This window comes from Ammospiza caudacuta, chromosome 3 (assembly GCF_027887145.1).
Source record: "Ammospiza caudacuta isolate bAmmCau1 chromosome 3, bAmmCau1.pri, whole genome shotgun sequence".
Taxonomy (NCBI): Eukaryota; Metazoa; Chordata; class Aves; order Passeriformes; family Passerellidae; genus Ammospiza; species Ammospiza caudacuta.
Genome location: NC_080595.1, coordinates 6,846,719 through 6,860,970, shown reverse-complemented (window position 1 = coordinate 6,860,970; position 14,252 = coordinate 6,846,719). Strand labels below are relative to the sequence as shown.

The window sequence follows — 14,252 nt, the reverse complement described above, 5'->3', positions numbered from 1 at the left end:
CAGAGGACTTGCAAAAGTGGCAGAGTAAGCTGGAGCACTGCAATTCACTTTTCCCCTTGCTCATGTCAGCCCAGATCTTGTGTATACCATGCTGGGGCAAGAGTGCTCAGCTCCTGGCAAACATTCCCCTTCCCAAGAGGGTTTAGGAATGACATCCAGCTGAACAGTGGAGTTTGTTTTGCATTTGCCAGAGGGTACCAACTTGCAGAAGCTGAGATGTTGCTTTATTAGGAGAGCTAATTAGAGCCCTGAGTCACTAATTCTCCTGACCTTTTGTGTATGCTCTGAAAGCATTAATAATGGCTGTAGCTTTGTCCAGAGAGATTTGTGACAGGGGGAATTGCATGTCAGAGGAACAGCCCTGTAGAAAACGTGAGCTAGAAACTCTGGCTTCAAGTCAGAGCAGTTGTGACATTGTGCAGTGAGCAGGGACACTTGGTCCATGCCAGGCACTGCATTTGCTTGAACTGTGCTTGCAGGCTGGAGGATGTGACTGTTCTGTGCTGCAGGAAGCTTCTATGGTCTAGAAAAATCTCTTGTGAAAACATTCTTTGCACAGGGCAAGCTGCAGATTAAAGCTGCCTCTGGAATGACAGTGATTTTCCATTCTAAAGGAACAAGATTGAGGCTACCTCTGATAGCAGTGATTTTCCTGCTTTCTTTCTTTAGTCAGCCTGGCTGCTGCATCAAAACAGAAACTGCATGCTGAGGAGCTGAACATGCAGATCAGTTTCTGCTTTTCTAATGCCCAAATCCCTGACTACATTTCCCAAGACCTTCACAGCTGTGATGTGCAACTAGACCCCTGGGAAATCAGAAATAAAGTGCTGATAGAAAAGTCAGAGCACAGGAACCAGGGTATGTCCCAGAGCTACAGCAGCTGCCTCACTGGGATGAGCCATGGGCTTAAATCCACCTGAACATTTTGACTGAAAGAGAGGGACAGGAGTCAGGCAGCCTTGGAAGAAGGGGGAATCATGGTGCCTGGTCCTGAGAGGGTTTGGAAATGGAAGAATGCCCAGGCTGGCACTGCTGGCAGTGTGGGATGAGTAACAGCCCAGTGCTGTATTCCTGCTGCAGAGGGGTCACTGAAGCAGGTACCAAAGCCAGGACTTAGCCCAGAATCACTGAGGCTGGAAAAGACCTCCAAGATCATCAAAACCAACCCTGAGCCCAGCACTGCCCTGTTCACCATGGAACCATGTCCTAAAGTGCCACATCCACACATCCTTTGAACACTTGCAGGGATGGTGACTGCACCACTTCCCTGCACAGCCTGTTCCCATATTTCACATGCCTTCCTGTGAAGAAATGTTTCCTAATACCTAATCTAAACTTCCCCAGGCCCAATGAGGCCATTTCCAACATTACACCAAGAGAGGAATGAATGAAGAGGAAGCTGCACCAACACACTGTGGTACAGGAAAAATTCCAGGCTGACTTGGGAGGGATGGGATGACAGGAAAGGGTCAGGGCGCATGCAAAACTTCAAAAAATATTCTGAGATGTACTTAAAAGTGCATCAAGGCCAATCTGATGCTGGTAACTCAGAACTAACAAACAATCCAGGCTCTAACACTAAGACAGCTGAAATATTTGATGTGTAGCTACAAATGAAGGCAGAACACCAAAACCACTGACTACAACTCCATAATTATCTCTTTTCTTAGGTCATCACAGCACAGCTGACCCAAGAAAAAGGTCAGGAAAACTGTAGTTCAATATAGAAAAGTATCCAGTCACTTTGATTTTGTATTTTCAAAAGGATCTGGTTATTTTTTCTGAAAGCTGTTGAAGGGAAATTAATTTTCTCACATACTCCTTCCCAAATGTGTTAGAACCAGCATGTTGTATCTTCACCATTTCCATTTCCTCCTCAAAGCTTAATGGGGGGAGGTGGGAAAAAAGACAGAACATCTACATTTCTAACAGTTCCCTGTTTTATTGCAGTACATCAAAGTAGGTTAATATTAAGTGTGTTACCAACATAAAATATTGGTGGTAAGTCATTTTTACATTGTTGACTGTTCCACCTTAAATATTTCTGTGCAAAAGAATCTACATCATTGTTCTGTAGCAGAGAATCTCTTACAATGTCCCCTACAACATTGAGGGCATTAAACAAAAGAGTGAGAAGAGGCAAAAAAGCAGAATTTTTCCCCCACACGCACACTTGTCAGCTTTTATACTCTAAAACAAAAAAAAGTGATTACATCTATGCCATGCAAAACTGTACAATAATATTACAATGAAAAACCTAAAAAACATATTTTAAAAATAAATGATATGAAACTGTCATACATAAAAAGGCAGGTATAGCAACACTGGTTTGTTTGTGGATTTCTTCCCTGTAGATGACTGTCTCAAATGGAGAATGAAAATGGGTTGTACTGAGCTGGAATGAGAGGAGCTGGAATTCAGACTGGAAAGCCTGCAGCAGAGCGGCCTCTGGGGGTGTTCATCAAACAAACTGTGAACACAAAGTGCACAGAAGGGTGCTCACACTTTGTGTTAGTGCAGAAAAGTTGTCCCATTTCCTCCATGGAACGGGCTCGTGTTCACAGAGGAACCCACAGCAGGAATTGCTATGTGCCACTTGGATTCTCAGACTAAGGCTCAGGAGCTGGGGGTACTTGCACTGCATGAAGTTTTACCCTTAATGCATTTATAAAATGGAAAACTTTTTTCCACCCAAGAGCATGTTTGTCCTGTTCCTCAGGGTCTGGCCATGCAATGCAGGACAGGGCCAGATTCTGTTTCTGTGGTAATAATCCAACTGTTCTGTTTGGAAGGGCTGACACTGTGAACCAGTTAGGTGCATTAAACTACATTTCTATAAATAAACTATGCTTTTTGGTCTTTTTTGGTATGGCAAGACCCTTAACTTCCCTCTGCCATGTACCTGAGAATAACACACCCGGGTTGTAACTTATCAGAATCAAATCAAAGAGAGAACATTCCTGACTCAGTTTTGAACCTCATTTAAATGGGCAAAATACACATTCATAACAAGCCACAGCAATTAATGGAGGGAAAAAGAAGCAACTATTTCACCACAGTCTCAGGAATGTTTTTTTGAAACCACCAGCTGTCTTCTACAGGCCAAAGGCAAGAGAGAAGAGAGGACTGTAGCCCTGCTTTTGGGTTCATGAAATGTGGGAGGAAGCCACATACCTGTGTGTGCACACGTGCAGGGGAAAACTATTTACCAAACCTATTCCATCCTATAACCTGGAATCCTTAGTAGCTGCCTGAATCTCTTCAGATCCTTGTTGCCATCAAAATAGAGGAAAAAAAAAAGGCAAAACCCCAACAACCCATCTGTTCAAGCACTGTCAAAAATGCAAACAAACACCTTCAGTCTCAGCCAAAAGGAAAAAAAACCCAGCTAGAAACACATCCTGTGTACAGAGAACATGTGCCACACTCAGGAATTCAGGGGGAGGTTTCAGCTCCCAGAACAAAATGCAGCCCTCGACCTGTGGAGTTGAAGCAGTGCTACAGTGCCAAGGAGCAAACATCAGATACAGGAGACAACTGCCCTGGAGATACCAGTCAAGAGTCTTACAGTTCAAATGACCAAGTTACTTTTCCTTTAGAAAGCTCAGCTGCAGTATGCATACCAACAAAAAGAGATGAGCGTGGTTTCAAATTGAGTCTGTAACCAAATGGTCCCCAAATATATAAAACTATTTAAGCCCTAGGACAATTTTTCTCTTTTCCAATAAGTGATGTGGTCATTTGCTTTTCAACTGAGAGAACAGTTGCTGTTTCTCTTCTGAACAGACACGTATAAAAATGCACAGGACCAAAGTAATGAGTAAATAAACCCTAGAGAAGACTGCTGAGGCTTGGACATTGTAGTGTACAAACAGTGTGGGCCTGTGGAGCTCTCATCCTCTGAGCTTAGTGTTGGACACAGCTGACCTATGCTCTGCCTGAAAATGCCAGGGTTGGTATCAATAGATTGCAGGCACTGGAACAGAGCAAACACAGGGGTTTACTCAATTTAATGTTTGCTAAGTGGTGGCTCTTCAGGTTCCATTTTCAGATAGAGCTTTACCACAGCTGCAAAAAAATAAAGTCCATGGAAAACGATCCTGTGACCCTCTCTCAGGGGACTGCCACGCAGGCTGCTCTGTCTTTAATGACTACTGTTTAAATGCCTTCTCTCAACATCAAAATAAGATTATTATTTAAATACAACATACAGTAAATACAAAACTAGTCTGCAAAGGCTTTGAAAAGTGTGTGGACATGCTTCACCAAAACAAGGGAATTGTGGGGAAAAAGCAGTGCCTATACTTGAAGCAATATGCAGCCTTTAAAAAGAAGCTGATGTGGAATTTCAATAATGCCAATAATGCCCTGCCTATCTGTCCCTCAGAAATACATAAACTTTTCTGGGAAGAATTACTTTCAGATGCTTTGCTCTTTGCTAAAGCTTTTAATTTCAAATGCCAGGCTTGCAAAAGTAGTAGGTTTGAAGTGAAAACAAACAACACAACCAGCTTGCTACTCTGAAATACCCAAATAGGAGAGAGACAGGCTTTTGATATGATGGTTCCTACAACAATTTCTTGAATCCCTGTCCCAAAATAACACTGAATTAACTTAAACTTGGATAAGCCTCTTGATTCAGAGTGAAAGAGAAATCTTACCTATGAGACCCAGCACGATTAAATGGATTAGATGATGCGTGTCTTGTTCCCTATGTCACATGTAGATCATACCTGGAAATTACTGTACATGGTTTGAACTTACCTACAACCTCTATTAGGGAAGACAGAAACTGCAAAACTCCAAACACCTCTGTGTGGGTGAAACTCTACATAACTGCTGACTGCAAGAACACAGAATGGTTTAATGAGAGCCATAATAAGTTTCCAAAACCCACAAACCCCAATAGTCTAAATACAAAAAGCCCTTTTGTGTTTGAGTATGGTCATAGTATGAAGTCAGCAACAACACTACTGGGAAGAGAGGCTCATCCCAAATGAAAAGCACAATCTGCCTTGCTAACTAAAGAGAAGAGACATCTTCCTCTTACCATACATCTGCTATCAGTTTCTCATTTATTCTGCCGACTGGGTGACCACTTCAGCTTTTTATTTATTTTTCCAGTTTCAGCAGGCTCTGCCTTTCACTGCAATACTTCCTGCCCTCCAACCTGCCCTGCTTTTGGAACCAAACAGCAGGTGAGCACATAGAAACAACTGCAAATTGCACAAACCCACAGCACAGGTAGGGGGCAGAGGAAAACCAACCTTGCCAGTGCAGCAGTTGTGGGTCACCAGGCATCTCTGACTACCACAGTGTGAACAGTGTGAGGTCAGTCTTCAAGGTTCTTTGTTGCTACAGTGACAGCAAAGCCAGCCAGGGCCAGCTTTGGGCTAAGGGCACTCGTTTGGCTGATGTGTATTAGCAACCAGTATTTGGTAATGACTGTAAGAGTTTGCTGCTCAGGGATGGTCAAGGAGGTCAAGACTGCTCCCTTCTGAGTTAAACCTGCTGAAAGGCTGACCCAGGGGAACAGTTTTCCTGCTGAATCCAGCTGCACTGAACTCCCTTGCTGCCTGAAGGACCTCTCCTGTAGCTGCTGCAAGGCTCCAGCTCACAGGTGGCACGCACGGAGCCAGGGCAGCCTGTGGCTGGCTGCTGGGACAGGGCCTTGCTGCCAACTGCTGTAGTTTCTGAAAAGGATGGGGACGGTGAGGAAAACAGGAATTAGAGCTTCAGTTCTGCTACTGAAGGCCAGAAGGAGAGAAGTGTAGTGAGAGCACTGCGGGGGCAGCGCCGCGAGCGCGTGGAATCTCTGTCCTGCCGGAGGTTTTAGCCAGGCCTCCGAGTCTGTAAATCACCGAGCATGAAAACAGGGACAACACAAATCTTAAATTAAAGGCTCTCTTAAATAAGCATCCATCTTCTGCTGCATACACAATGCTTTTTTTTCTTTGAATATATACATACGTATTTTACTCTAACATCTGCGTATTTATTTAAACTCTGTACTGTAGTAAAATATGCATCATTTTAATCAATAAGGATTTGCTGGCGACAATCAGATTGACATTCAAACGTGGTGGCTGAAAGCTTTTATGTGCCTCTGACATACTGATCATTCCCCATGGTGGGGAAGGGGTCTCTGTGCTACTTTTGTACAGTACAATGAGCTATTGTATGAAAACAAAATCCCTCTGAATTTTCTCTTGTTGACACTGGTCTGGTCTACTTACGCTACTTTTTGGGAAGTGGAAGGGGAGTGGGATAAATATGTCTTTAAAAATGAAGCAGCTGTAACCACAAAAATGAAACCAATACTAATACAAATCTACAGCATCTGATATTTACCAACACCCTAGCTTTGCTCATTTGCTGCTGTCAGATCTGGGGAGGTGAGGCAATGCTGAACAGTGCTGAAGGTGATCAGCTTTTACCTTCCTCTGTACCCCACTCCCAGATCCTTTTCCGACAGGGAATGGGGAGGGTTAGGAGGATGAAGGTGAGAACTGGAGCAAGTGAAGGGGGCAGCCATGGGGACAGCAAGCTGATGTGATGCCAAATCTGAATGCTGAAGCAGTTCATGAGTCCCAACTCACGTGGTCAGAGCTCTCCAGGGAGAGGCTCTTGGTCTTGTGAGGAGAAACCGGGCTGGGAGGGCTGCTGAGGTTGGAGCTGTTCGATGCCGTCGAGTGTCTTGGAGAGTCAGAGTCCTGCAGCCCAGAGACACACAGGAACACCAGTAAGTAACAGCACAGCAAGTTTGGGGATCACTGAGAGTCTCCCAGCAACAGTGGCTGGATTCAAAGGCCTCTGCGGATTTTGCTTGTGTCCAAAAATCCTGAGGGATCTTTTTTGCTCACAATTTCCAAGGAGACCCGAGATTAAATGGTCAGGTCACTCTGCTTTCAGCAGGCATAAGTGATACTGACATAAGGACACAGCACCAGCGGGATTCTGGCAGTCTGTGTGTTGCCAAGGGCTGCCTGGCCAGCAGAGTGTGCAGCTACAACAGCTACTGCGTTTTCACAGATTATGATCAAGATGCTCTTGCACTAAAATGAGAAATCTTTGTGGCTTCATCACAGCTCCCTGTTCTATGTCAGCCCCAGGGTATCAGTTCAAACATCCTACGAAGTTACTTGGATCTTCCAGAGCACAGGAGAATGCAGCTCTGAGCCTGAATTTGGGCTGACAGCTGCCTTTCAGCTTCCACTGGCAGGATATCTCCAGTATCATGAAAAGCCTGTGTGATCTCTTATTTTCACAATCCTTGGTAAGAAAATGGGTTGGGGAAGTTTTGTAGGCCAGTTTCAGATTGAACCCTCCCATGTAAAACAATTTTGGCTGGAGGGACTGAGTTTAGCACTGTGCAGGATTTCAATCCTATCATAATGATAGTCTTGACTGCACAGAATAGAAATTATTAAATCAATTTCCTGCTCTAAATGAAATCATAATTCTTAAACTGCCTTGTTAACTTCTGAGTACAAAGTGTCTCCTGTGAAGTGGTTGCTAAGATAGCTTACAAATCTTCGCACATAAAGGCCAGAAGGAACATCAGCACTTCCAGCTGTGATATGCCATGATCAGGCTTTTTCTCTATTGGGCCTGTGTTTCGGGGAGCCTTGCTACCCACATATCTCCAGCTAAGGAATGTGCAGAAAAGCAGAGAGCTTTTTCTGCATCCTAAATACCAGCATCAGAGCTGACACTTTGACCACAGCCTTTTGTAGCTTGAAATACAGGAAATCCATCTCTCCACTGTCAACGACTCCCAAGCTTGTAGCCAACCCCATGAGAGGACTGAAGTGCCTCACCTTTACCCACACCTGCAAGGTTTCTCCTCCTGCTGCAGCCACTCACCTCTCGCTCGTAGTCCCTTGTGGGAGCATCACTGCCCTGGTCCAGCCCCCCTGAGGACAGGGAGCCATCCGAGGGCGATGCCATGGGCTGGCGCTTTGCTCCATAGCTCCCTCCCGAGAATTCCCTGCGCAAAGCGCTGCCGTTCTGCGCCGACGATCCTGCAACAGAGAATCAAACTGAGCTACAGACAGAGTCACAGAATAATGAGGTTGGAACTCTGAGATCAAGTCCAACCTATGCCCTAACACCTCAACTAGACCACAGCACCAAGTGCCACGTCCAGTCTTTTTTATCTTTGCAATAGAGGCAAGAGAGGCATCAAGAGCTACACAGAGCTCAGCAACAAAATTCATAACGATGAAGTGTCACAGACATATTTCATGAAAAATACTTTTGCTAGGATTTTTTCTCCTGAGAAACTGAGAGGTCTCAGGAACAAAATGTAAACAATAATTATCTGCTGCTGTGGAATGCAAAAGGTGCATCTTTGATTGGTCTCATGTGGTTGTTTCTAATTAATGGCCAATCACAGTCCAGCTGTCTCAGACTCTCTGGTCAGTCACAAGATTTTATTATCATTTCTTTCTATTCCTTTCAAGCCTTCTGATGAAATTCTTTCTTCTATTCTTTAATATAGTTTTACTATATAATTTTCTTTTAAATAATATATATACATCATCAAATAATAAATCAGCCTTCTGAAACATGGAGTCAAGACTCTCATCTCTTCCCTTGTCCTGGGACCCCTGCGAACACCACCATAATGGAGCTTGTGAACAACTTGTCACTGATTTAAAACACTTGAGCAGGAGCAAAACAGTCCCAGGGCTAAGAATGCAATTTGAATTCTAACATCAATTAAAATACTTGACAAATTACAAATGTACGACTCTCAAAAGCACTACCTGCTTATTCACGTGCTCCTTTGAAAGCAAGACTAAAATGCCCTGCTAGCCTTGGCAGCAACACAGTCAGGCATCACTTGGCAAAATCCTCATCCAGCGTGGACAGAATCACAGAATTTCTAGGTTGGAAGAGACCTTTAAGATCATTGAGTCCAACCCATGTTCTAACACCTCAACTAGATCATGGCACCAAGTGCCACATCCAGTCTTTTTTTAAACACATGGAGGGGTGGTGACTCCACCACCTCCCTGGGTAGATGAAGCAACTGCAGGCATCCCTTTCCCTGGGCTGTGCCCAGCCCCCAGAAGCAGAGAGCTGTGTTTGCTTACGTGCTGCCAAGCCGCTGCTGGCGCTCATGGAGCGTCCCGGCTCCGTGCGGGCTTTGGTGATCGACGGGATGCTGACGGAGCCGCTGAACACCGTCCGGCTCTCCTGGGGCCGCAGGTTCTGAAACGCACACACACACACCACGGTCACTTATCCACTGCTGCCTCAACCCTGCTGTTCTGCCCCAAAACACGGGAAAGCCCCGACCTTACCAGAGCTGAGTATCTGGGCAGCAAGTCAGCAAAAATTGCAAAATAATATTCTGCAGTTTAGTGCAGAGACTGGCAGCACACGCAACGCGGCAGTCAAGTGCTGAATTACATGGACATATGCAGGCAACTGAAAGAATACACGGAATAATTCCAGAATTTCCCTGAAAGGATGGCTTGCAAGCCTAATTAAGCTGCTGTGGGTATATTCAAGTCACACTGCATAAGGCCTTCTTTCTGAACACAAGCTTCCAAGGATCTCATTACAATTTCTCTTTGATGCCATTGTCTGTGCCGTGATTGTATAAGTTGATACAATATCCAGGTTAATCCCTAATGCTTGCAGAGTTATTAATAAATAGTGGATCACTCTGTATAGGAATTACTTAAGAAATTCCAAAGGTGCTAACAGCATCCCTCCAAACCTACACTAGTTGAGCCAAAGTAAGAAGCAGTCTCCTGTTTCCAGCCTGCACAAAGAGGAGGACCAGAGTACATGCCACTGTTTTTCTACATATTTTAATTATTGCTCCTGTTTTGAATCCTGAGCGTTCCAGTGTGATTTTTCTAAACTAATCAGTTACTGGACTGAAGCGATCCTTTACTGAGGAGATAAACCACAACCTCCCTACTTGGCTATGGCAGTTCCCCAAACATAAGCTGTCTTTAAAAGAAGGTGAAAGAGTACTTTGAAGTGAGTTCTGGGAGATTTTATTTCTGCTTCTGTTAACCTACAGCTGACCTTAGGGGAGGAAGACCTCTCAGATTATTTAGCCCCTCTCTCTGTGCATGAGCTGGCTTCCCTGCCCATTTGTGTCATTTCAGCCCTTGCTAAATATGAGACCACATCAATAGAGTGTGATTATTAAGCCAGTACCATTAAGTTAAGCTAATATTAACTATTAAGCCAATACCATTAACTGGGACTAGGTTCAGGGAACCTTCATAGATGCACAATGTGAAAGAAATGCAGGTAGCTCTAAGAATCACTTCCTTCACCCTCTACAGCGCCCCCTCTGCAATAACTGTTTGTTTCTTCCTATTTAAATTTAGTTATTTCCCCATCCTCACACTGAGAAGTAGCCATATATAAAACAATAGTTGCAAGTGCAATGCTTCTTTAAACTAGGATGTTAATGAAAATTTCAGATCAGAACAAAGATTCTATCCCACAAGGATATTCTCAGAGAACCTTGGTACTACCCATGTCTCTATTTGTATTTTTAAATGGGTAATTAAATTGAAGTTTTGTAAGAAACAGATTTTATACAGGTCAGACCTCATCAGATAAATTTTACCAACCTGCTGCCAAATCCAGTCTTACAATGATCCTTGGAATCATTGCTCTGACAGGCCCCTTTGATCTTACAGGCAACCCTCGGCTTTCCATTCTCCCAGGGTGCCAGATATGGCTGATTTTAATGTGCAGCAAATAAGAATTAAAATCTCTCATCTGCTCCCAGATCTCTCACAAACACCAGCAAAAGAGAATCAGAGACCTTCCCAATGAAAAAGCCCTTTTTACTTCTCCCTTCTTCCACTGCTGCACCATGAGGATTTATACCTAAAGGCTTGAAACAGTCTCTTAAATTATTTGAGGGATACTATTGTTGTCTCTTGCTTAGCTTCTCCCTTTCTTTTTTGTTTTTTAACATCAATAACCAACCTGCTTTGTAGTACAAAATACTGAGCTGCTGCATTTTCCCCACGTGACAAACTGAGATGCAGAGTTTGAGCATCCTGGCTGTACCTAAACCATGGAGGCTCATTCCCCTGGCCATACACAAAGAACTGAGGGGCTGAGGGATGAGTTACTGCTGTGTTTTGACAAAGAAAGGAAAGCCAAGTGCAGCACTGGCTTTTAGCACATGTGCACTGGGGTTAGTACACTGGGGCTGCAAGCCTGGAATAAACCTACAGAGGTTCGTCTTGCAAAGAGAACAATTCTGTTTAATGATAAGGTGATTAACCTCCTTCACAGCGACTGAGCTGGCAACATACAGGCACCAGGGGAAGGAGGGAATGAGTGGGTGCACAAAAAAGACTCATTTGTTTTAACACTGTGCTCTAAAGATGATTATTCTTCGTGCCCTCAGTTTGCAACGTCCATGTAATTCCTTGTAGGAAATCTCTCCACAAAGCAAATCTTTCATCGTTCTTTGTTCTAAAAATAAAATAAGCACATGCCAGGGCCGCTGGCATTTTGGACCAAACCTCCTGGAAGTGGTGTGCACATGATGCAGGAAGGAAGGGGGTTCAAAGGAAAATGAACGGCGGTTATTAGCGGTAGTTATAAAGCAGCACAACACAGCAGGTTAAAAACACAGAAAACAAAAGGAAACCTGAGCTTGCTTTAGAGAGACAAAAACCCCTCATTTCGAGCAACAATTCAAATCCTAGCAGGAAAATTCATCCCCACTGCTGGACTAAATGGAGAAAGATGAAGGAAGTTGGGGAAAAGCAGCAGCGGAGAAGCTGCTGCTGAGCACAGTGAATCGCTGTGAAACAGGGTGAGAGATTATTTGGGTGCATCCCATTCCAGCTGGAGAGTGGAGCTGTGGGTGCAATCAGTGCCAGGGTTACAGAGCCTCTGCTCCTGCTCCAGCTCCCTGGGCACCTTCTCCAGCACTGGGATGAGGGGCAGGCTCTGACTGGACAGGTTCAGCACCCACAGTGACTGCTTCTGTTCCTCTGTCCATTGTGCTGCTTGGTCTTGTTTTGGGGTTTGTTTTTGTTCTGAAGTAGTGCTCTCTGCTCATCAGACTATAAAACTCAGCTTTCAACTCTCCTATGAAATAACATGACAGACTCTACTTTAACAAGTCATTTTTCAACTCCCCTATGGATTCCACACTATCCTGGTTCCAATATACAATCCTACCTGGGACCACGGCACCCTTCTTACACTAACATCTCCAAACACAAAGGGAGGATGGACATACATGAAACCAAACTCACAGCCTGGCTTTCCATACAGCTTCCAGCACCTCTGTCCTCATGCCCCAAATCAGACAAACACCTTTCCTCACACAAGACTAAACCTCTAGTTCTCTAAGGAGCTAACAAGGCAGGATATCTTGACACTCCAGGTTGCCCCTTCACTTTTCTTTCCCCTCCAGTTTATGCTAGGAGGCTGCAACATTAGGATGAAGGATGCTCCTAAAGAAAAAATTGAGTTATTGTCTGAAACACGAGGGGTCATTTCTTACTGATCCCAGGGAGACTACTCACATGAGAAAGGGAAGGTAGAGGGAGGGTCACAGTCCGGTGACACATCACTGCATGTTAAACACAGACAACTTTATAGCACAGTTGGATTAAAGCAACCCTGTCACAACCAGAACTGAAATACAGCTTCAGTGACCCTATAATGACCCTCTAGGAGAGAAACAGATTTCAATTCAACTTAACAGCATTTTTTTTTGCATTTCAACAGAGCATTCCTCTCGTGTGATAATGCCTGTGACAACTGGGACTCACAGCAGTGACACATGACCATGCATGTAACCAGTCAAAGCTCAGCTGTGCAAATTGGTTTTGGAGCCATAAGGAGAAGATTTATTTTCCTCCTGCATTTTTAAATTCAGTCCAGTGTTGGATGCAGGTATGTTTCCAAAACCTTCCCAGTGACAGGGCTCCAGCAGGGCAGCCCAGAGGCACTGAAGCAGCCTGGCAGTGAAGCCTTGCCAGAAACCAAGAGCAATGTTCCCATGACAGCAATGGGCATGGCCTGGACCCACACAAATCCTGAGCAAACAACAGCATCACACACATCCACCTACAGCTTACTGCTGATTTATCTGTCCCAGGCAGAGCTGCAGGCCCCAGCATGGTGCAGAGCTGTGATGCACTGCAGGTACCTGTGTGCCTGCTTCACTCTGGTTTGCATTTCTACAGGACACAGCACACCCCAGGCAGGCAGACCTGGATGCACAATGCGAGGAAAAAAGGGAAGACCACTTCCATCCTTCCAATCTACACTGGAATTGGAAGGATACCTAAAGAACAGCATCCTACCTCAGTTTCTTCCTAAAACTACCAGGGTTAAGAGGATCTACATCAGCAAGTTGTCACTATCTTTAATTTTTATCCTGTTTATACATGTTCTAATTTAACTTATTTACCTTAACCTAGAAACTGCTTGAAGTACTAGTTGTGTCTGTCCCTTTCCATCTGTGTCCAGTACAGTGCACAAATTCTCACATTCCACATGAATTCATCATAAACAAACAGCCTGAAAGCTTGGTCCAACACAGACAGATCCAGAACCTCTTCCTAATTCACCCTGGTATGCAGCCCTGTGACTGCTGGAGCATGAACACTGGGGAACAGAGAACTTCTCATTCAAAATTCCCACATCCTTCCTGCTGATTAAAAATTTCATTCTCATAGCAAAAAAGTTCACCCCAAACTTTTCTTTTTTTTTTTTCCTAGGGCCATGAAGTGTCTGTTTCTTGTCAGAGCTGTGGGAAGACCCCAGCTGATTGCAGAAAGCAAATTGTCTGGGACAAAAGGAAATGGAGGGGTGAAGGAACAGCTTACAAGGGGTTTTCTCCCACGTTAATAGCCAGGCAAAAGGAAAACCACACAGTGTTAGTAGAGTGAACACCTGACTCAGCCATCCATACCCTCAGAGTGACAAAGTCTGGAGTACCGAGGACAGAGCGTGGAGGCGGGGAAAATGCAGGGTGTATGGAATCGTAAGAGAGGAATTTTTCAGCTGAATTAACAGTCATGTGGTAGATGTGCTCAAAGTTGCTCGGAGAGGAGATCAGACGGGAGTGATGATGAGGGAATTGATAAGGGGAACGCTGCTATCAAAGACAACAGAGAGAGAAAGCAATGAAGGATGGTTGTACAGGTTACACCGGCACCAGCAGTTCCACAAGAGCAGCGAGACACGGAGCAGGGACAGCAGACAGCAAACCCTGCTGGCTGTCAGCA

General features: G+C 44.5%; 1 protein-coding gene across 3 annotated transcripts in view; it reads right to left on the bottom strand.

Annotated features, from left to right (window-relative positions):
• Positions 1-1,913: 1,913 nt before the first annotated feature.
• CDC42BPA (CDC42 binding protein kinase alpha) overlaps positions 1,914-14,252 on the bottom strand; it is a 181,998-nt gene continuing 169,659 nt past the window's right edge. For all 3 annotated transcript variants that reach the window (XM_058801005.1, XM_058801008.1, XM_058801007.1), the window contains 3 exons: positions 9,102-9,219; positions 7,867-8,024; positions 1,914-6,713 (listed from right to left, as the gene is read on the bottom strand). In XM_058801005.1, coding sequence (XP_058656988.1) covers positions 6,582-6,713; positions 7,867-8,024; positions 9,102-9,219 — 408 coding nt within the window. In that variant the 3' untranslated portion in view covers positions 1,914-6,581. The remainder of the gene's footprint in view (positions 6,714-7,866; positions 8,025-9,101; positions 9,220-14,252) is intronic.